The sequence below is a fragment of the Mytilus trossulus genome, chromosome 8 (genome assembly GCF_036588685.1).
Source record: "Mytilus trossulus isolate FHL-02 chromosome 8, PNRI_Mtr1.1.1.hap1, whole genome shotgun sequence".
Taxonomy (NCBI): Eukaryota; Metazoa; Mollusca; class Bivalvia; order Mytilida; family Mytilidae; genus Mytilus; species Mytilus trossulus.
This window is the reverse complement of record NC_086380.1, coordinates 44,974,780-44,998,751: the sequence shown is the minus strand read 5'-3', so window position 1 is coordinate 44,998,751 and position 23,972 is coordinate 44,974,780. Positions and strand designations below refer to the sequence as shown.

The 23,972-nt window shown below is 32.0% G+C and overlaps 1 protein-coding gene and 1 long non-coding RNA gene across 2 annotated transcripts; one reads left to right on the top strand and one right to left on the bottom strand.

Annotated features, from left to right (window-relative positions):
- Positions 1 to 3,181: 3,181 nt before the first annotated feature.
- Positions 3,182 to 4,327, bottom strand: LOC134727703 (short-chain collagen C4-like). Its single transcript, XM_063592085.1, has 2 exons — positions 4,243 to 4,327; positions 3,182 to 3,636 (listed from the first exon to the last, which is right to left on the bottom strand). Exons 1-2 carry the CDS (start codon positions 4,325 to 4,327, stop codon positions 3,182 to 3,184), a joined length of 540 nt encoding a protein of 179 aa, XP_063448155.1.
- A 16,082-nt stretch (positions 4,328 to 20,409) lies between these two features.
- LOC134681938 (uncharacterized) lies at positions 20,410 to 23,216 on the top strand. The gene is made up of 3 exons (XR_010100726.1): positions 20,410 to 21,076; positions 22,405 to 22,456; positions 22,990 to 23,216. It is a non-coding gene; the product is annotated as an uncharacterized LOC134681938 (long non-coding RNA).
- The last annotated feature ends 756 nt before the right edge of the window (positions 23,217 to 23,972 follow it).

Genomic DNA, 23,972 nt, shown 5'->3' with positions numbered 1-23,972 from the left:
ACCGCCCATGCCCGACGGGATGTATAAGTACATAGCCACGTCATGTAAAAAAGAAACACAAAAGTCATATATAGACAACGCATCTTTGCAAAAATGAAAGACACGAATACACAATTTTTACCATAGAACTATAACACAATGACGGGATGTACAAGTACAGAACCACGCTAAATGGATACCATCAAAATCAGACTAAACAGTATATTAAGTAATATCAATAAGGACAAATAAAAGAATACTTTCAGTTACATCAAAGGAAAACAAATCTTACAATAAATGGACAAAAAATTAAAGAAAGTACATGTGAAAAGGTTCTAGGTATTTTTGTTGATGCATCACTATCTTGGTCTTCTCATATTGAATATATAATAATAATAAAAAAGCTAACTCTTCTTTACTTAAAAGGATAAAGCAATAATAAAATCACAAAGCTAGATAAATAATGTATAAAGCTTACGTTTTACCTCAATTATATTAATGTTGTTCAATATGGGGAAACTGTTATAACTTTCAATTAGATAGTTTATTAAACATTTTTTCACCAAACCTTCACGAAATATGCCTGTAATTCAGTGGTTGTCGTTTGTTTATGTGTTACATATTTGTTTTTTGTTCATTTTTTTTTTACATAAATAAAACCGTTAGTTTTCTCGTTTGAATTGTTTTACATTGTCTTATCGGGGCCTTTTATAGCTGACTATGCGGTATGGGCTTTGCTTATTGTTGAAGGCCGTACGGTGACCTATAGTTGTTAATGTTTGTGTCAATTTGGTCTTTTGTGGATAGTTGTCTCATTGGAAATCATACCACATCTTCTTTTTTATATTAATCGGGGACTTTCTTTACTTGTAGTGTTAGTATAGAAAGGCCCTGGTTTAATCCCGCCGCGTTTTTGCGCCTGGCTCAAGTTAGGAACCCCTTGATCTTTGTAATCTTGTATGTATTTTTAATATTAGTTTATTAATATGTTTTGGAATTTAGTATGACGTCCATTTTTACCGAACTAGTACACATTTTTATTGTGGGGCAAGCTGATGCCCATCGTCGGATGCAGAACTTTTCTCGCTGCTTTGAAGACAAATTGGTGGCCTTCGGCTGTTGTCTGATCTTTGGTAGGGTTGTTGTCTCTTTGACATATTCTCAATTTTCATTTTCAATTTTATTCAAGACCATCGTGTATAGATTTAAGAAGATGTGGTATGAGTGCCAATGAGATAACTTTACATCAAAGTAACAATTTCAGCCCTATTAATACACAGTTTTGCGAGAGGAAGTCGAAAATTTCTATAATTAAACACACAACCTGATTTTTGTAATTTTGTCTCGCCTACATGCGCGTGCTGTTCTCGACATCGACAGTGTCATCATTTTTTTTTAAATATGTTTGTAATCAATGATATTTGGTATGCATTTGTATTGGCATTGATCTTATTTCCGTGAAGATGTGTCGTCACCGCCCATGCCCGACGGGATGTATAAGTACATATCCACGTCATGTAACAGAGAAACACAAAAGTCATATATAGACAACGCACATTAGCAAAAATGAAAGACACGAATACATATTTTTTACCATAGAACTATAACACAATGACGGGATGTACAAGTACAGAACCACGCTAAATGGATACCATCAAAATCAGACTAAACAGTATATTAAGTAATATCAATAAGGACAAATAAAAGAATACTTTCAGTTACATCAACGGAAAACAAATTTTACAATAAATGGACAAAAAATTAAAGAAAGTACATGTGAAAAGGTTCTAGGTATTTTTGTTGATGCATCACTATCTTGGTCTTCTCATATTGAATATATAATAATAATAAAAAAGCTAACTCTTCTTTACTTAAAAGGATAAAGCAATAATTAAATCACAAAGCTAGATAAATAATGTATAAAGCTTACGTTTTACCTCAATTATATTAATGTTGTTCAATATGGGGAAACTGTTATAACTTTCAATTAGATAGTTTATTAAACATTTTTTTCACCAAACCTTCACGAAATATGCCTGTTATTCAGTGGTTGTCGTTTGTTTATGTGTTACATATTTGTTTTACATAAATAAGACCGTTAGTTTTCTCGTTTGAATTGTTTTACATTGTCTTATCGGGGCCTTTTATAGCTGACTATGCGGTATGGGCTTTGCTTATTGTTGAAGGCCGTACGGTGACCTATAGTTGTTAATGTTTGTGTCAATTTGGTCTTTTGTGGATAGTTGTCTCATTGGAAATCATACCACATCTTCTTTTTTATATTAATCGGGGACTTTCTTTACTTGTAGTGTTAGTATAGAAAGGCCCTGGTTTAATCCCGCCGCGTTTTTGCGCCTGGCTCAAGTTAGGAACCCCTTGATCTTTGTAAATCTTGTATGTATTTTTAATATTAGTTTATTAATATGTTTTGGAATTTAGTATGACGTCCATTTTTACCGAACTAGTACACATTTTTATTGTGGGGCAAGCTGATGCCCATCGTCGGATGCAGAACTTTTCTCGCTGCTTTGAAGACAAATTGGTGGCCTTCGGCTGTTGTCTGATCTTTGGTAGGGTTGTTGTCTCTTTGACATATTCTCAATTTTCATTTTCAATTTTATTCAAGACCATCGTGTATAGATTTAAGAAGATGTGGTATGAGTGCCAATGAGATAACTTTACATCAAAGTAACAATTTCAGCCCTATTAATACACAGTTTTGCGAGAGGAAGTCGAAAATTTCTATAATTAAACACACAACCTGATTTTTGTAATTTTGTCTCGCCTACATGCGCGTGCTGTTCTCGACATCGACAGTGTCATCATTTTTTTTTTAAAATATGTTTGTAATCAATGATATTTGGTATGCATTTGTATTGGCATTGATCTTATTTCCGTGAAGATGTGTCGTCACCGCCCATGCCCGACGGGATGTATAAGTACATATCCACGTCATGTAACAGAGAAACACAAAAGTCATATATAGACAACGCACATTAGCAAAAAGGAACACGAATACATATTTTTTACCATAGAACTATAACACAATGACGGGATGTATTGTATAAGTACTGTATCAATTTGAAAAAGAAAATCCATTATATAGGCCAAAGTACGGTCTTTATTTTGAAGCCTTAGCTAGTTTGAAATGCAATAAAGCCAATTTACACTGAAAATAAGTACTTTTAAATATTTATTTAAATTATTTTGAACATAGAACACATGTCAAAGGTTTCCCGTTGACATAGGGAGGACATTTAAGTGATCCACACATTCCTCCAACCAAGTAAACGACAGAGTCCCCATTATCTCTATCCCCTCCTGGAACACCAACTGGTTTGTTATCTACACAAACTTGTTCAGTTGTCTGCACACCTTCCGTCATCAAATAACCCCAATATTCAACATTCCAACCTGCAGGACATGACTTGCGACCAGGTATCATCAAAACCGAGGCTTTATTTTTCGTGATGCAGACGGCACAAGATGCATCTTTGTTCGCAATATCTGGATAAAAACCATTAATGTCGGTCTCAACACCGAACAAGGACTTTGCTATATTTGGAGACTCCAGATTTGTGTACTCTGGGTTTTTTGGAAGGCATAGATAATTAGATCCTCCTAATTTGAGACTCTGCTTTTTCCCAGCCATGTAACCTAAAAATTTCAAAGTTCAAAGTCTAAAATGACAAAAAAGTGTGGTCTATTTAAATTTATATGACAGACGACAACGATTTCACTTCACATATCTATGAAGTTGTTTAAACTGATAGTATGAAACTCGTGATATATATACTTCCTTTTATGCCATTTGGACACCAGATACTTCTGCTTTTGATTTTTGCCGTATTTCGCATACAAATACCATGTATAATACTTGCAGACAGTTTGATGCGTTTTAAAATACTTTTTCCAATAACCTTTGCACACAAATGCAATAGCAAGTGCCATATCAACTAACAAAAATTTAAGCCCTCATATATCTGAACAAAAGTAATTCATATGTTCCTTTTCTTCTTTTAATATAAACAGAAGAAAATGTTGATTGATTGCCAATAAGACAGCTGTCCAGAAAACTGTCCAATAAAGACAAAGAGGTCATGATCACTGTTCCTGTTCTCTGTCGATGAATATACTATGATGTTATTACTTTTATATCATTATTCAGTTTACCGATTACATCTAAGGATCCGTTTGATTTACATATGTAAAAAAATTCTGCCGTTATAATATTATTTGAAAAACTGATAATAGGAAACTCACCGTCGTATATCAATGAAGATTTCTTTGGACATTGTTTTCTTCCCCAGCGAATGTAGGTTGGACCAAATTTAATGTCTTTATTCATATCTTAAAATGAAAAAAATATCTTACGAAACACACATGCTACCAAAACTGATATCAATATTTTTCACTTTTATATTTGAATTCCATACTAAGTTATGATTGAAATAACATATATTCAAACTTTTTAACTTTCATCAGAATACATTTTAAAATAAGACTGAGATGTGGTATGGTTACTCTCAACCAAAAACCTATGTAAGCAACTATAGGTCACATAAAGAGAATGTAAACATTTTCAAACAGTCTTTATGTGTATGCCAGACACAACAGACTGATCAGATACTTTTTTGTTATTAACGAAAGTTTATTGTCCAAACCATCTAGTAAAAATTCAAACCCAAATAAACTCGCGTGCTTGCACATATAAGAGTATAAAATTTTTTCAGAGAACGATTTTTTTATTTTATAATCAGATTGATAGTCCAAATAAAGTAGGAATACTTTTTGATTGATTTTAAAAATAAATAATTAAAAGTGTCTTTCTTGAAAAAAATTCTCAACTCAAAGAAAAACAGTATTTTTAGCTTTTTTAAATACTAGTACACGAAACAGTGGTGCGTTTTTTTGTGATAATAATTGGCCCTTTAAATGTTACTTGTGCAAGTACAAGTGTAAATTTTGTATTGCAAAATATTTTTTTTAAAGAGAGACGAAAGATACAAAAGGGACATTCAAACTCATTAGTTGGAAACAAACTGACAAACGCCATGAGGGTAAACAACTCACCAAAAGACAGGGATGATCCCAGGTTCACCGGAAGGGTGGCATATATTGTGTTTCTCATGAAAGTTCAATTCAAGTAATATATATAAGTCTAAATAGACAATCTTATATCAGTTAATACAATATCCACTAGTAAACATGGTAAACAAAATACAGAATGGTCAATAAAAGTGTTATTTTGACCAGTCACCATAAAGCAATCATGTTAAACTTAGATATTTGGTCTTCTATGTCAATATGTTCTTGCGACAACATAAGTTTAATTGATACAATTCTTATAGGGTTTCAAAAAGGTATATACGTGTTTACGTTTTTTCTTCTATAGAAGAGGACATTAAAATAACCTGTCTTACTTTGTTGAAGATCATCTCTTAGGTCCTTGAGCGCCCGTTCCAGTTTGGTGATTATATAGTCGTCACACATCTTTGAAGAAACAGACACAAAACCTAAGCTGAACGTCAACAGGAAGACTATTGAATTCATCTTCACTTTGTAGAACACCTGTGTTAGCCCCTTGTATATAGATACTATATATACTCTCATTAATGTCACATTTGTGTTGAAATTTAATAAGAACTGGTATTATCGAATTTCATATAGCATGGGATCAGGTTGCAATATTTTTGACCTTAAATTTCTCCTTAAAATGTTAATAAAAAGTTGTTTTTATATGACATGTATGAAATGCCAACTAAATTTCAGAAAGGTGATTTTTTTTACTTAAGACTGTACGAGTATACATTCGGTATTTAGGATTTATCACCTCTTCAACGCATTTATTAATCTTCGAATCTTTAATTACTTTGCATCGAGCATTACTTTAAGTAAATTAAGTGTCAAAATGCGCATCGTATACAATTAGTTAATTAGTACTATTACTACCACTTGGTAGATACCTTTATTAATTCAATTCGAAGGGTATCTTCAGCATAGTAATAAAAAGTAAAATCACAAAAATTCGGAACTCAGGAAAATTCAAAACGGAAAATCCCAAATCGAATGACAAAATCAAAAGTTAAAACACATCAAACGAATGTAATATGAATACAATAACTGTCATATTCCTGACTTGGTACATGCATTTTTTATGTAGAAAATGGTGGATTAAATCTTGTTTTGATTTATAGCTAGCTAGACCTCTCACTTGTATGACAGTCGCATCAAATGACATTATATTGACAACGATTTATGTACAAAACAAACAGGCATAGATCTAACAAGGAAACATGTCAAAAATAGGGATAGTCAATATAGTGAAATAATCATTATTACTTAAAAAAAGGAAATATGTAACAAAGAAGCACAGAAAGGCATATATCAAATTAAACAACCCCATTCATTGTTTGAATTTTATTTATGTATGTTTGATCCACCAATAAACGATTAAAAGACTTTAAGTATTCGGACCAAATTATTATAAGACATTGATTAACATTGACTCTGACGTAAAATCGCGCGTTTGACGAAAAGTATAAAAAGAATATAGTTTTGTAGCTCCTTTTTAGGCATATCCTCTGCAGCATATTTAGAAGTTTACCTTAAAGTTTCATTCTTGCCCCTTGTCTATATGCTGATTGTATATATTTCTTCTAAAAAAAAACCATTATAAAATTGAGAATGGAAATGGGGAATGTGTCAAAGAGACAACAACCCGATGTATACAAGAAAGAAAAAAGGCATATAGACAAATCATTAGCAAATATCAAATATGAATACAAAAATTATAATATAACGTTGCGCACGCTGTTCCTAAAACTCCTATGATTTTAAAGAGAATCTTCGAAATTTCGGCTGCAAAACAAAACACAAAAATTACCACTATAAAAACAAACTCAGTATATGTTTTCAATCATGTTCTTATAGCTCTTGGCCATATGCTTAGTAATATCTAGTATTGTTTGAAGATCAAATTAACAATGCTACGTGAAATAAACGGATGTCCAACGTTACATTTTTTAATAACTGTTTTAACTCTTATATAAAGTGACCCTATTTGGTATATTTTCTGATCATCGTGAAACTTGGCGGGACCAACGACATGTGTCAGGTTTTTCGTGGCATTGAAGGTGTTATTTTTTCAAACTTCATTTGACTCGGTGGCTGCTAATAAAGCTGGAGTAAGAAAAATGTCCAACTACGTTTTTCGTTGACTCAACGACTGAAAGTAAATTTTAAAAGTAGATATAGCAGGAAGTGTCTTCAAAAAGTAAGCTAATAACAGCATCTAGCAAAAGTACAAACATTTGCTTCATTGTTCGTGAGTTCAAAAAAGTAGATTCTATAAAAATTCTCTTTACAGTCGTTTTTAAATCGTAAGTCATTTTGTCCAAGTTAACATTTCATTTGTAAAAGCAATTTATGCGATGTTTTTTAACTGATATTTCAATAAATAATTTATAAACTATTAAAACAAAAGTTAGACACACAAAAAGTACAAAATGTCTAGAATTTTGTTTTATTAACTACATGTTTGGGTCTTAAGGTGGTACCCAACACCTTCACTAAAATTAATTTGGCTCGTTTAGTTTTCATAAAATTTTGGCAAAGTATTTACTTTGACCCTTTGACAAAAATATAAAAATTTCCCACAATTTGAACCAACCAAATTATCAGAAAAATTACACTGGTTATATATCAGTTTGACAAACACTAAATTTGATCATTGATATCACATAAGCAATACGACGGGTGCCACATGTGGAGCAAGATCTGCTTACCCTTCCGCAGCACCTGAGATCACCCCTAGTTTTTGTTGGGGTTCGTGTTGTTTATTGTACTATTGTTTTTCTGTTTGTCATTTTTATTTTTGGCCATGGCGTTGACAGTTTGTTTTTGATTTATGAGTTTGACTGTCCCTTTGGTATCTTTCGTCCCTCTTTTAATATTCCCTAAACAACGCAACGTAATTAAAACGTTTACCTGATTTTACAGAGTTATCTCCCTGTAGTGTTAGGTACCACCTTAAGGTGGTACCCAACACTTTAACTAAAATCAATTTGGCTCGTTTAATTTTCCTTATATTTTGACAAAGTATTTATTCACTTTGACCCTTTGACAAAAATTAAAAAATTTGACCAAATTTGAACCAACCGTTTTATCAGAAAATTACACTGGTTATATATAGCAGTTTGACAAACACTAATTTTGATCATTGTGAAGCTTTTCAATGCCTTCACAAGGCAACGTTATTAAAACGTTTAGCTGATATTACCGAGTTATCTCCCTGTAGTGTTAGGTACCACTTTAAAGAAATAAAATGCTACGAAACACTACAAAACGGTAGCCATTTTGTTCAAACGTCTTAAAACGTCAAAAATCCTCAAATCGCTTATTTCCGACATTGAAGTACATGTGCTAAACTTGTTTCAATAATGTGTTCCTGAAATATATAACTAAAACAAATTGTGTGGTGAAATTTAGAGAAAAATATTGAAGGCTGTCAAAAAAAGTAATTTTGCAAGTTGACAGACTCGGAACATAGATTCGACACAGATAATTTTTTTGTATCGTATCTTCATAAATCGTTTTAAGGTGGTACCTAACACTACAGGGAGATAACTCTGTAAAGTCAGCTAAACGTTTTAATTACATTGTGCTGTAAAAAGAATATTACGCTTCTCAATGATTAAAATTGGTGTTTGTCAATCTGCTATATAACCAGTGTAATTTTTCTGACAAAACGGTTGGTTCAAATTTTTTTTATTTTTTTTTTATTTTTTGTTGAAGGGTCAAAGTAAATACTTTGATAAAATTAAATGAGAATTAAACGAGTCAAATTTAATTTAGGGGAAGTGTTGGGTACCACCTTAAGCTTTATCAATTGATTCTTGAAAGAGGCAAATGTTTGATTCAGAAGGTCAATGATATTTTTAACTTTTGCAAAGACAATAAAGAACCACCAAGACAGTCGTCTATATGTGTCGTCTATATGTAAATGGCGAATTGTTCGATAAATTGTTGAAATGCCACGAAATAGATATCATTTAAAGTCGTCCTTTTAGTAAGATGCATTCACCAAATTAAAAGAGAAAGTCTTCAAAATGTTTTAATTACAATTTGTCCTGCTACCCATGTTATAACTGTCGTATTGAAACTAATCCCTGTACTAGCGAAATCGGACCTTTTCGTCAAGATAAAGGTAACTGGAAGACTTATAGCAAACAACGACGAAAACTCCTTCGTTGAAATAATACAACCCAGGATTATATTAACCGATTAACGGTCGATCCAGGAGAATATTACCAAATTTAAAAATGTACATCTCCACAACATGAGGTGATTCATGGTAAAAAGACATCACAAAAATAACAGAGACAGAATAAATAAAAAAAAAAAAAACGAATGAAAATTACACATTTATTTAATCGACTTACAAATTTCAGAAAACATTATATTGGTGAAACGTCGAGTTGTAGGAACATCGTGCTCAACGTGTAGCACAATCACGGGGTGCATACGTACAGAGCCACGTCAAATGAATATCACCAAAACAGACCAAGCAGTAAAAGTAATATTAAAAAAGACAAACAAAAACACTATAAAAAGTATTTAGATGATAAACAACATCAGTACACAGAATCTATACTTCAAGATCATCGAGCCTGTATTATTTATGAAGTTGATACGGAATATTTATAAGTAACTCATTACTGGCATTGTAATATAAAATATATTGTAATTAAATTTAATATAACGCCGGTAAAATACGATGGTTGATCCCACCTAAGTTTATTTGATAAAAAAAACCTCGAAGTTCATTGAAGCACTGTATCTTATTCGTCTTGGTCCTTTTAGTGATTAAGTCAATACTTGTATGATTTCAGTATGTTTTACTGTTATCTCACATGACTTACCATTGTAGATATATATGTATTGTTAAACTGACATGCTATATCCATATTTAAATCTTACAGAAACATTTTCTGTGTGTAAAGGCAAAGCTTTTTTAGACATAGCTATAAACGTCACTTCAAACAAAACTGTTCATATTAAGCCGTCTTTGGCACAAGTTTTGGATTTTTGGATCCTCAATGCTCTTCAACTTTTTATACTTGTTTGGCTTTATAAATAATTTGATATGAGCATCACTGATGAGTATTATGTAGACGAAACGCGCGTCTGGAGTACTTAATTATAATCCTGGTACCTTTGATAACTACAATGCCACTGCTGGTGGACGAAACGCCCCCGAGGGTACCACCGGTCCAGTAGTCAACATTTTGGTGTTGACATGAATATCAAGAATGTGGTAATTTTATAAATTTCCTGTTGACAAAACTTTGAATTTTCGAAAAACTAAACCGTATTTGGCACAACTTTTTTGGAATTTTGAATCCTCAATGCTCTTCAACTTTTTATACTTGTTTGGCTTTATAAATATTTTGATATGAGCGTCACTGATGAGTCTAATGTAGACGAAATGCGCGTCTGACGTACTAAATTATAATCCTGGTACCTTTGATAACTATTCATATTGCCCTTGGTTAAGTTTTTAAAGCTTTTTATTCTTTCAAATCCTTATTGTCCTGATTCTGACGACAATTTCTTGTTGTCCTGTTTTGTTAACTTCATCTTATCTTATGAATTGTGGCTTCTGTGATCGGTTGTTACACTTACATTTATTGGCGGAGATTAAATTCCTTACGGACAAAAGACAGGGGGGAAATACCAATGGGATATATTTACTCGAAAACAAACTGACAATGCCATAGCTAAAATGGAAAAAATAACAAAAAGACGAACAACAGTTAAAAAAAAACATAAAACCAGAGAAAACCACATGACCCCCACCAAATACAATAGGTAATTTCAATTCCATATGGTTTGCTCATGTAGGTACACCGTCGGCGAAAAGTCTAAATTGGTATAGGTCACAATAGATGAACAGAGGACGATATTATGGATATGACAATTGGAAAATTACTATGGGCATCTGTGGAACAAATTCAACAGAGCGTCCAATAGTTATCAAAAGTACCAGGATTATAATTTAGTACGCCAGACGTCACCAACTCGTAATTGCGTCCGTTAATTTTTCGAAAGGATGATATTAGGTTCATCGGAGATATATAGTTTATGTGCAGGCGGTACATGAATGTTGCTACACAATAATGGAAAGTTCATAATTGTGAACTTGAAATGCTTGGTCACAAAGTTTTATTCTTATCCGATTATCGTGTCAATTTCTAGATTAAAGTCAAACTATGAGGCAGACTTTACTCTTCAACTTCGTACTTTATTTTGCCTTTTTTAAACTTTTTTGAATTCGAGCGTCACTGATGAGTCGTTTGTAGAAGAAATGCGCGTCTGGCGTAAATACAGAATTTAATCCTAGTTTCTAAGATGAGTTTATCTAACTGTATATATCTGTTGTATCATTTTTTTCAAGTTCAATGGGATATATCCGTTCAACATAGTCGTTAAACTTTAAGATATGTAATGATAGGCCATCATCTTGATAGCGGAAACTTTTTGGAATTTTGGAATCTCAATGCTCTTCAACTTTGTACTTGTACACGTTTGGCTTTATAAATATTTTGACATGCGATTTTTGGATCCTCAATGCTCTTCAACTTTTTATACTTGTTTGACTTTATAAATAATTTGATATGAGCGTCACAGATGAGTATTATGTAGACGAAACGCGCGTCTGGCGTACTAAATTATAATCCTGGTAACTTTTATAACAATGTATAATGCTAGCTTCTTTTCGATATTCATAAGAAGCTACTGTATGAAGTCGCCCTCATTAATAAAAGAACAAGTCGAATAAAAGCACACCTTATATCCATGACGTAACAAATATGTTGATATAAGGAAATGAAGCATATTGATAATGTTAGATTCAAAGTACTTTTTTGTTTGAATCAGAGCGATTATTTACAATGTACGCTCCCTCCTTAAGACAAAGTACATATATCTACGTCGTCCCTTCTTTTCTGAGACAAAGCAAGACCAATTAAAAGCAAATTAAGGTCAATAGTTTTAAATCAATCCTAATTCTATCTCATTTTTGAATGATAGTTTTTCATATGTGACGTCATGCTGTTTCTAAATTTCATAAATTCAAATGTGGCATAACGTTTCTGCCTTTTCGCCATCGTATGTGACGTCACAATTTTTTTAATTACGTTGACGCCTGGACTGATTCGGATGTGTGTCTTTTTTGTGATAAACTTGGGTTTAGTTTTCTGTAATTAGTTAATATTTCAGTTTCATTATGTATATCTCTTTCATATTCATTTGTTAAAATTTACTGTTTGCAATAGCATTAAGTATTCTATATAATAAGGATGTTCTTATCCCGAGCATAAAAACAATGCCGTATTTGTCAAAACCTTTTCAACTTTTGATCTTCAGTGTTGTACAACTTTGTACCTTTTTCACGTTCGATCTTTTATATCTAGGCGTTATGTATTCAGGTTTAGTTTTCTGTAATTAGTTAATACTTTAGTTTCTTTGTGTATATCTCTTTCATATTCATTTGATAAAATTTACTGTTTGCAATAGCATGAATTGTTCTATATAATAAGAATGTTCTTATCCCGGGCATAAAAACAATGCCGTATTTTGCGAAACCTTTAACTTTTGATCTTCAGTGCTGTACAACTTTGTACTTTTTTCACTTTCGATCTTTTATATCTAGGCGTCACTGGTGAGTCTTGTGTGGACAAGGCGCGTTTTTGGCGTATTGAATTTTAAACCTGATGCTTTTTGTTATCTATTAATCATGTTTTTCTGTGTCTAATATGTTCTCCTATTTATTTGTATTGTAGTCCTGTAATATTATGTTGTCATTTCAATGTTATATTTAACTTTGCCATTAAAGTGCGAGGTTTGGCATGCCTTAAAACCAGGTTCAACCCACCACTTTTATTCCCCTTTAAAAGTGTCCTGTACCAAGTCAGGAAGATGGTCATTGTTATAATATTGTTCGTTTCTCTTTGTGTTGCATTTTAACGTTGAGTCGTTTGTGTTTTCTCTTATTATTGAGATATTGAGATAAGACGTGGCACGGTACTTGTCTATCCCAAATTCATGTATTTGGTTTTCATGTTACATTTGTTATTCTCGTAGTGTTTTGTCTGATGATTGGTCTGTTTCTGTGTGTGTTACGTTTCGGTGTTGTGTCGTTGTTCTCTTATATTTAATGCGTTTCGCTCGGTTTTGGTTTGTTACCCCGATTTTGTTTTTTGTCCATGGATTTATGAGTTTTGAACAGCGGTATACTACTGTTGCCTTTATTTATTAATTACTAGTGTTGTCAACGGTTAACCGGTTAACCGGTCGAACGACCGAATACCGAATACCAAAAACGCTAACCGGTTAACCGGACTTTTTTTCAATTTTAATAGTTTTGATATAAATTTGCATGGAAATCATTAAATATTTATGTTTTATTTAAAAAATGTCGTCGTAGTTATTTATTTGACAGATCAATTGTCCAGTATATTGATTGCTATTGTTGATCCTAAATACATAAAATTAATTAGAGCTCGGGGCAGGACCTTAAAGAAACATGATCTGTAAACATGTTTTTTTAACAATAACTTTAAATCAGAGATGCGATTAAATTTTACCAATTAGTTCATTATTTCGTTTTTGATCTAATATTGTGTAAACATCTAAATGTGTAAACTCAGTAGTGCAAGGTTTAGTCTTTCTTTAAACGAAATGCTGCCTTAAAAAGTGTGAAATGCAAACTAATGTTAATGTACTCAAGGTATACGTGATAGTACGAGTAACATGCTTAAAGAAACAAGCAAACACAGTAAAGAAACTGGTCGTATGTTGAGCTATAGTTATTAATTTCTGTGTCATTTTAGTCTCTTGTGGACAATTGTTTCATTGGGAATCATACCATATCTTCTTCTTTTTATAATTAATTATTTCAAATTGAAACGCTCCACATTATTTTCGAAGACAAGAGAAAATTAAACAATGATCGGTTTCAGAAAAATTCAATTCTACGGGATCAAGACGTTTTTTTTTAATATATTTTTCAATTTGAAGTTGGTACAAATGCTATAGTTGATACGGCGTATTTGTTTATCAAAAACCAAACTTCTCCTGGAATCCTCACAGACAAGCCTTATAATGCCAAAGGACAAACTTCAATTCTTTAATCGTAGTATTATGACTTGGATGAAAGGTTGTCAAATTGACACTTCTACCACATCTTATAACTATGTGTACATGTATGGTACTATTGAAAAGGCTTTCAAACGACAACTTAAAACTACCGGTTAACCGGTTAATCGGTCGAACGATTATCCGAGTAACCGGCTAGGCAAAAGTGTACGATTTGACAACACTATTAATTACACAAGTCTGTTATTTTTCATGAATTATCTTAGCAAAATAGGGCAATTTTGGCACAACTTTTATCCTGAAAAACTGAACGCTGACGAATTCCTTTTATCATTTTTTTCCTGAAAAACCAGCCTGGTTAATCTACAAAAAACAGAAAAAAGTCTATCCGAAGAAGTATTTTATGAGTATCCATCTTTAGCGACTTTACAGCTTACATCCCTCATTGATTGGTCGAGCCAATGTGATTTTGTCTTAACTCACTATATAGGGTGAAAAAGGGGAACATTAAGAATTTAACCAAATTAGCTTTATTTCGCAGATTTTAAATAAATGAACTCAAATATAAAGTTTTATAAATATTTAATGAAGATTGGTAGAATCCTGGGCCTTAAATTCACAGTTTACATAGTTTACTCAAAGTCCTGGATACAAAATTGATTCATAATATTTGCATTATTTGTAAGTTAAATTGTTAAGAAGTGCTTATATTTACTCTTCACAGTCATTGAAACTCATAGATCCTGCCTGAATATTATTTATGGGGTATTTGTGTCCTTTCGATAACCCAAAAGTAAGCCGCAACACCTTAATCTGCTTTTTTGTCACCACGGCATAATAAATACAAGCTAGAAAAACAAAAATATCTCAAGAAAACTTACAGTAGTGTGTTCTATCCTGAATATGTACTAAATATTCCAAATTTCTAGAAACAGCAGAATGATTTAGGAAAGTTGAGGCCCCAGGTGCAAAACACATAGAAAATTGCCTACCCCTTGGGTCATAAAACAAATAATATTACTTGTAAATGCTATGATTTTATGATTTTAAAGTTCTTGATAACAATAACTATGCTTGGAAGTTATGCAAAAATCAGATGTAAGCAGTCATCTCTACAAAATTTTAAGTAAATTTATATCTCAGACTGGTATCTGCATACATACAACTATTTCAAATATGGCTTTGTTTAAATAATTCTAGTATATATATTAGCTGCATTGTGTCAGATATATGGTTACAGATGATAATGTTGTGACAAGAATTCTAAATTGACCATTTGAGGCAGAAAATGTGTTCTTTAACTGACATATAGGCATACAGTAAGATGTGGACTGGAGACAGAGGCTGGATTGGATACTTTATATAATCTTGAATGTTGTAATGATTGACTGCTAAACATTACATTTATAGTATTCTGATATGCTTTCAATATGTTATCAAAACAGTTTTAAACAGGTTCTAGGTATTTTTTTTATCAGAAAATATGCAAATAGGGTTAGCTGGCAATAATTTTAATTGATTTTATTTCATAATTTGAAAGCCCTTTATAAGTTCTTTCTAAATATATCTCACATTTAACTGGGAGACGCTGCATTTAAGAAAAAAATCCACTTGAATATCCTGTATTTACGCATTTTTCACTGAAATCCAAATTTGCCATTTGACCATATCTTTACTAGTTGGTAGCAGAATAATTGATAATGGTAAATGTAAATCATATGTGAATTTTAAACAGCTTAAAGGTCATTTGTATTATATTATTCAGAAAAAAAGGTTATGTTATAAATGAAAAAAGAACTAAACAGTGCAAAATGTCGTTTTTTCACTTTTTTAGAGTTAAAATATGACCTTCTTTTGCTAAAATTAACATATGTGGTTTCCATGGCAACCGGAATAATTCGGAACAATTTGTTGCCTGTTATTGCCTTTATGTAAGGTACTGACTATTACATATAAGTTTCATCAAAATCTGAGACCATGTGTGCCAGACCCTATTAGAATTTCTTTTGGTGGTTACAGATAATTGCTCTTAAAGTCTTGTTTTCAAATTCTTTAAAAAATTGAAACGGGGGAGGAGATATAAAATGCAAAGTAAAGAAAAACTTAGAGTATACAAATTGATTTCTTTAATACTATAATTCTCATTTGAGAAAAACTGATTTAAGAGAGTTTTCTATTTGAATAAATGTCTGTATAGGTTGCACTTTGTAAATATAGCAGTTGCTCAAAACACGCCTCTTTTAGGGAGATCTTGAATATTCATAGAAAATTTATTTTGTTTTCATACTGGTTCCCAGTTATGTTCTCTGTGTTCCATCTCACAAATACAAAACATGGGAATGTTACCAGTAATGATCATTTGCACATTGTTTACATTGAAATCTGTGGTAACCTTTCATTCAAGGCAGGGGTAGTTAAGAAAATTTGTGTTAGTTTAATAAACTCTGAGAAGTTCAGGACATATAAACGTGGAAAATATGCCGCACAGCCCTATATTTTGACCTTTGAAAAAAATTGTGGCGTAAAGGAACTTTCAAAACTGCATAGTAAAAGTGGTACAGTTTTAGCCGTAAATGGAGTTCATATGGGAAATTGCTTTGTCAATATTTACAGAAATGCAACCTGTAGTTACATATTTTCGCAGTCGTCTTTAATTATATATCAGAATAGTGGTATCTTCTGTAATTTCGCCGACTTTCTTCTGTTTACGATTGCATTATATTGACTGAGTGTGGATTCGCATGACATGTGGTGAATCCATAGCGGAAGCACCCACCAATTTCGTTCCCATTTCGGTTTTTGCGATTTCCTCAATGTTTTGAAGCCATTAGATACTTGTCAGGTGACAATCTGACGGATGGAGAAAAAAACCAACCCAAATTAACATGTTTCAAATCATTAAATGAACATCAATATAAAAAAGAAGATGTGGTATGATTGCCAATGAGACAACTATCCACAAATGACCAAAATGACACAAATATTAACAACTATAGGTCACCGTACGGTCTACAACAATGAGCAAAGCCCATACCGCAAAGTCAGCTATAAAAGGCCCCGATAAGATAATGTAAAACAATTCAAACGAGAAAACTAACGGCCTTATTTATGTAAAAAAATGAACGAAAAACAAATATGTAACACATAAACAAACGACAACCACTGAATTACAGGCTCCTGACTTGGGACAGGCACATACATAAATAATGTGGCGGGGTTAAACATGTTAGCGGGATCCCAACCCTCCCCTAACCTGGGATAGTGGTATAACAGTACAACATAAGAACGAACAATATTCAATGATCTTATAACAGTGTTGAATAGATAACCTTTTAGAATAAGTTTATTTAAAGGAGCAACAAGTTTACATGGATCATTTCTAAATTTCCGGGCACGGTTAACAACATTTCTGTAAAAATGAGGATGTGCTATTCCGTTAGAAATGAGTTTCCTACATGTACAACCAAACTTCAAAACCAAATCTTTATATCTATGGAAAAATTTAGTAAAGGTTTTAAGTGATTTATGGTAACGATATCCCTGGTTTAATAATTTACCAGTAATACATAGGTTGCGTTCGTTAAAATCAAAAACGTCACAACAGACACGGGCATAGCGAACAAGTTTTGAAATATAAACACCGTAATCGAGCATGCAATGTTAATGAATGAGATTGTTCAATACACATTTATATCAAATCTATAAAAAATGAAAAAAGTCCAGATACTGGTTAGCATTTTTTGTATTCCAAATTCGGTTCTTCCATCGGTTCACCGGTTAATGAGACAGTTTTCCATCTAAGGAACAATTGATATAAGTAAACCATTATGTGAAGGTACGGCCGTCAACACGAAGCTTTGGCTCACATCGAACAGCAAGCCATACAGACCCCAAAAATTACAAGTGTAAAACCACTGAAACTAGTAAAACCAACGGCCCAATCTGTATGCCTATTTGTGCCTCTTTGCTACATATTTGTTTGTTTTTAAAGTGATGTAGATTATACCACAATGTTGACTGCTATATCTCGATTTTTGACATTTTTACCTATTACGTCTGTTTGTTTTGTTTATTCATCGTTGTCAATATAATGGAATTTGATGCGCTGTCATGCAAGTGAGAAGTTTTAGCTTGGTATAAAACCAGGTTAAATCAACCGTTTTCTACATAAGAAAAAAATGCTTGTACCAAGTCAGGAATATAACAGTAGTTATCCCTTCGTTTGAAGTGTTTGAGCCTTTGATTAGGGACTTTCCGTTTTAAATTTCCTCAGAGTTCAGAATTTTTGTGATTTTACTTTTTAATAGTAATCTGTTGACGGAATTCGTCTAAATTGCAGGCATTTTCTTTTTGGTTCATAAACACATGTAATATAAGAAAATAAGAACATGGTACATAATGTTCGAAAGTGTAATACGCCGATGTTTATAATTTTGTATGATCTTTGATAAAGTTTTATCACACAACATATTGTAATTTTAATCAAACTATTTACACATGTGCAATATCAAAGGTTTATTTATTCATAAATGATAATAAAAGATAAAATATTTTAGAAGAGTTTTTTGGGTTGTTTTTCAAAGGATAAGTCGTTAAGATGTTTCGGGAAATATTTGTTATCCTATTTTTTCCCTTCACCATTGGATTTTTGTTGGACACAAACAATCCACAGAAACCAAGAGAGACGTACCTGACTGTTTCCGATTTCTTTGACGCTAAAACAATTTTTCAAAATAGGATGGATCAAAATCATAAGGAAACGTCCGATTTACGCCATGATGTAGACAAAAAGTTAGCTCTATTGACGTCACAGATGCAACAAATGTTTGTTTCGTTGCAAAATAAAACCAAACACGATAGTGTACAAAACGCAGCAAACGGCACACAGGAACTGGAGCGGAAATATCAAGAACTTTGGGTAAAGTATATTCATCTTCAAAATAAGCTTGATGAGATACAAACGAATTTTACCAAGGAACTGGCACAGTGCAAAAATAATATTATTGAACATGAGAAGGAATTAACGGATTTAAGGAATTTAAAAAATATCCAACCTTTGCGTGATGTAACCATTGTAAAGAACCAGTTACAATCTGTTAATACGGAATTGCATGCTCTGAGTGTTAGCGATCATGCTAGACGAGAAGACTTTCGGGCACTATACAATTTAACTGTCAATGGACAAAAAGATACATTAGAGCAATTAAGGGAGCAAAATGTGTCAATTGCTCAACAGTTTTATTATTTTGAAAACCGCGAAAACGCTTCTCTTGATATGCTGAATAGAAAAATCGAAGTCCTTATACAGAAAAACCACAACATGACCCAAGAAAAACAGAAACGTCAAGACTGGATGCTGGAAGATTTAAAGAGAAATGTGAACTTAACATTAACTAATCTAGAATATCAGATCAGTTATAATGGAGATAAAGGTATAGTAAATATGTACCATTTTGTATCATTCAAGTGAAGTATATGTACTTGGGAAGTATTTCGAATGTTAATGACATTTCCTAAACATTCAGAACTCCTTCAAATGCATCTAAATATGAAAAAAATGATTTTAACTTCAAAAGATAAAACCATTTTGGAACTGATCAATAAATGTATACACAAACACTTGAGAAAATGCTTTTTAAAAAATCAATCTATATTAAATAAAACATCTGATCAAAAACGTTTTGCAAAAACATTAGTAATGCTAGACACGTTTCCATTTAAATTGAAATTAGTTATATAGAATGACAGACACATTAAGTAGCAGTCTGGCTAAGAATCATGCAAAATGATGAAATAGTGATACACACTGTATCACAGAAATCCACAATACTTTTTGTGTTGAAAGATATTGTGAAGTAAGAGCTAAATTTGTAATATTAAACCATTGAACACTGTATATTTTTCTTGGTGCTTTATTGAATATTGGACAAATATGAACTTTCCCCTCTTATTGCAGTATAAGAATTTCACTATTTTCTCCTAAGACCGGATGTTTTAAGGAAAATGTTTATATGCAACCTAAAGAGAATAATTTTCTTTAAAAAATATCAAAAAATAAAATATGTAGCCTAGTCCTGATTTTGAGTAAATTTGATTTCTTTTTTATTTAAAATGGTCTAAGGGAGATAACTCCTTTCAAGAAACATTACTTTCTCTTACATAACAACAGTTGCCATGTGACTGGAAAAATATCCAAAGTCGTTATTTTAATAGAATTAAACATAGCTGTACTATTTTCTATCTTTTTATGAAAATACAGAGTGCTTCCTATTTAATTACAAGGAATAAATAGTATAAAGACTATATTTTCTTAATTCACCCCTGAACTGCAAGGTTTACAATTACTCATTTCCTGTTTGCAAAGATTTTGCATCTGCTGTGTTTCATTAGATATTACACAGTTTTATTCCGTTTTCCCTGTTACGTGAGTCCATATCTTCTTTAAGAAGATACTGTGCATGATGTGGAAATATTTTAGAACAATTTTAGACAAAGGCGAGTCCTTTCACAACTTTTCCAGTGGCATGTCATGTTGCCTTGTTGATGTGTATACCATGCTACCGAGTCCGATGCCAGTAAAGAAGCTTGAGAATTCCTGTTGTAGTTTTCAATTTATCAGGACTGTATCATGATAAAAGACATCCCAACGTAGACCAGCTTGTCAGACAATAAGACAGCAACTCATGAATTGTAAAGAAGTACCAAGATTACATAGACAATATCATTGTCAATGTCCATGACTGCATGATCAAGCAATGGAGCATGTATCTTGATAACTTCTAAAGACATTTTTGTATGTGTGGCTTTTCCCTTGACTGTCTTGACTGTACATGGTGTATGCACCTCTATCAATGTGAAAAGGTGGAGCAATAACAGGAGTATCCAGGCATGACAAAAACAGAAAGATCCCTAGACCATGGAGTAATAGCTATATATAGTAAGTAATAGTAATACTAACTTAATTTAATTTAAATATTCTTTTTTATGGAGGATAGATTTATATTGAGATAATGAATTCAAATGATATTAGAGTGCAGTAAAAGGTCTAATAATAATGATGTAACTTATTGTTACATACAGTAACTAAAACAAATGTTTTATACACTCTAAATCATTACCCAACCCCTCCATTTTCTATGTTTCATCTCAAAACAAGTACTAGAAACTACATGTACCTCTTAAAACTTTGTGGGAGTTGACCAGCACCATGATCACACACAAAAAAGGGTAAATTGGCAAAATGTGACTAAAATGTTCATGTACATTTGTACATGTACATGATGTATATGATTTAGCCTGACTTTGTAAATGGGGTATAGCCTAATAATCTTATAATTGCCAAAACCTCACTCATCTCCAAATTATATTTCAGACCATACATGCCATAATATAATAAAATAAAATGTAAAGTAACACCAGAGACATATAATACATGTATTATATGTCTCTGGTAACACTAACAGTTACTTGCATTTATTCTAAAGAAATAACTAAAAAACATATCAGTTACCAGTTACATGTACAATAAATTTATATATATGTACATTACATGTATAATCATATCAAAGAGTCAAAGTTTTAAATCATTTTCTTGAAGTTTTGCATATTTGGGTTACCCCTTCTGACAACAACATGCATGACATGTATTGTATCAAATGCCCCTCATCCAACTTTTCCTTTTTAAATAAATGTAAACAAACAAATAAAATAGCTACAAAGGTACCTTCTATCCCTTTTGAAAAAATATTTAAATCAAGTGAGGTGTTTATTCTGTAACAGTGTTACAGGTCTGATAATACCTAATAATGTACATCAGTTGTGCATGGATATGAAATTCAGAACCTGTCATTAAATTAAAAAAATAAACTGCTACCCATCTAACATAGCAACAAAATTGATGCTATTTTTAAAATTTGTGGGGAAAAAAAAATCTGGCTAATTTAAATTACCTTTCTTTGTTGGAGAGATTTACAACTGTTTGATTGAAATTTTATTAAATTTATACCATGACCACTCAAATGACATTTTTTTAATGACTAAATACTAAAAGCCACCTCCCCATATGTCATGTATGTTATAAATTCTATTAATTGTTATGTAATAAATGTTATAATTACAAATTATTGTGTTTACTGATTGAAAATCATCCTGATCTTTTAACATTGTTAAACAAAATGAAAACTTGTATTTGCTATGTTATATATATATGTACTGATCATGATGTACATGTAAATTATGTTCAACATTTTATGTCTTATTTTTTAGGTATTTCTAACCAGTGTTACCAAGTCTACCAAGAAAACTAGTACTGAAAAAGGTAAGTGATATTTTTTTAATAAATAGATAATAAATGGATTATAAAACTGATGGTCAATTTTTCAGCAATTCATGTGTACATGTACCTACAATGTCATGAATGTATACAGTGAAATTGTTTCATTAAAGCATATACATTTATCTTAATATTTAAAAAAAAAAACTGGTTTATACATTGTTCATGTTTGCAATGAACTTTAAAAAGCATGTTAGGAATTTTGTAATGTAAAATATTGTACATCTATCCTTGGATTTCAAGCATCACTTGATTTTCTCAACTTTCTCTCTAAATTTGGAGATTGTATGTATATACATGTATGTATGAGAATGAGAGCAGTTAATAAATTTCTTCAGTTTTCATTAGGTAACATCTTTGCTAACCAAGGTTTCTAATCTACTACTCTTTACATTTGATCAAGCTATATTTGTTTTCCCATTCATGATTACTTTCATATATCTTAAAGGGGAGTTACATAAATACATTATGCACTGACTTTATTCTTTTATAATAGGAAATTCTGTCTTTTATTTCAGGTTTCACACACACACAATGTTGGTTCATGTGAGAGGAAGAAGTGATTTGTTGGAGAAAGTGCTTGCTTGTCTTTATCTACAAATGATGTACATTTTACAGTACACAGAACATTGAGGGATTGATTGAAGGAAGCTTAAGAACACAGAATAAGAATTAAAAGAATAAATTCTTATAGATACAAAGCAAACATTACAAAAAAAATATGAAGCTGAAAGTTTACTTGCCTGATATTTGAATATAATATATATAGATATATAAATATATAATGTTAAATGTTTAAAGATTTTTGCTCACATTGTTTTGAAAATATATCAAAATATTAACTTTTTAAATGAATAATAAATCTTTTGAGAAGACATATTTTCATTTCCTCTTGTTTTGAATAATCTTTTGTACATGACTTTTGTATACTGCAATGGGTTTTTAGAAAAGTCAATTACAATACCAGCTGTAAGCTATAGCTAATGTACTTGGCTGTTCCTTACCCCCTTACATAACTGACCAAAGGTGCTATTGTCACCATTTGGCATTTGCTGTTATTTCAATATAAAAAAGAAGATGTGGTATGATTGCCAATGAGACAACTATCCACAAAAGACCAAAATGACACAAACATTAACAACTATAGGTCACCATACGGCCTTCAACAATGAACAAAGCCCATACCGCATAGTCAGCTATAAAAGGCCCCAATAAGACAATGTAAAACAATTCAAACCAGGAAACTAACGGCCTTATTTATGTAAAAAAAAATGAACGAAAAACAAATATGTAACACATAAACCAACGACAACCACTGAATTACAGGCTCCTGACAGGTACATACACAAATAATGTGGCGGGGTAAAACGTGTTAGCGGGATCTCAACCCTCCCCCCAGCCTGGGACAGTTGTATGACAGTACAACATAAGAACCAACTATAAAAATCAGTCGAAAAAGGCTTAACTCATCAGATAGACATAAATACAAGTGAACGTGGCC

What these genes read in the sequence shown, in the direction of transcription:
- LOC134727703 (XM_063592085.1), bottom strand. Translation starts at nt 4,327, where the DNA reads ATGAATAAAGACATTAAATTTGGTCCAACCTACATTCGCTGGGGAAGA. An exon ending in ATCTTCATTGATATACGACG is followed by an intron (nt 3,637 to 4,242) that starts GTGAGTTTCCTA and finishes TGAAATTTTTAG; the next exon opens with GTTACATGGCTGGGAAAAAG.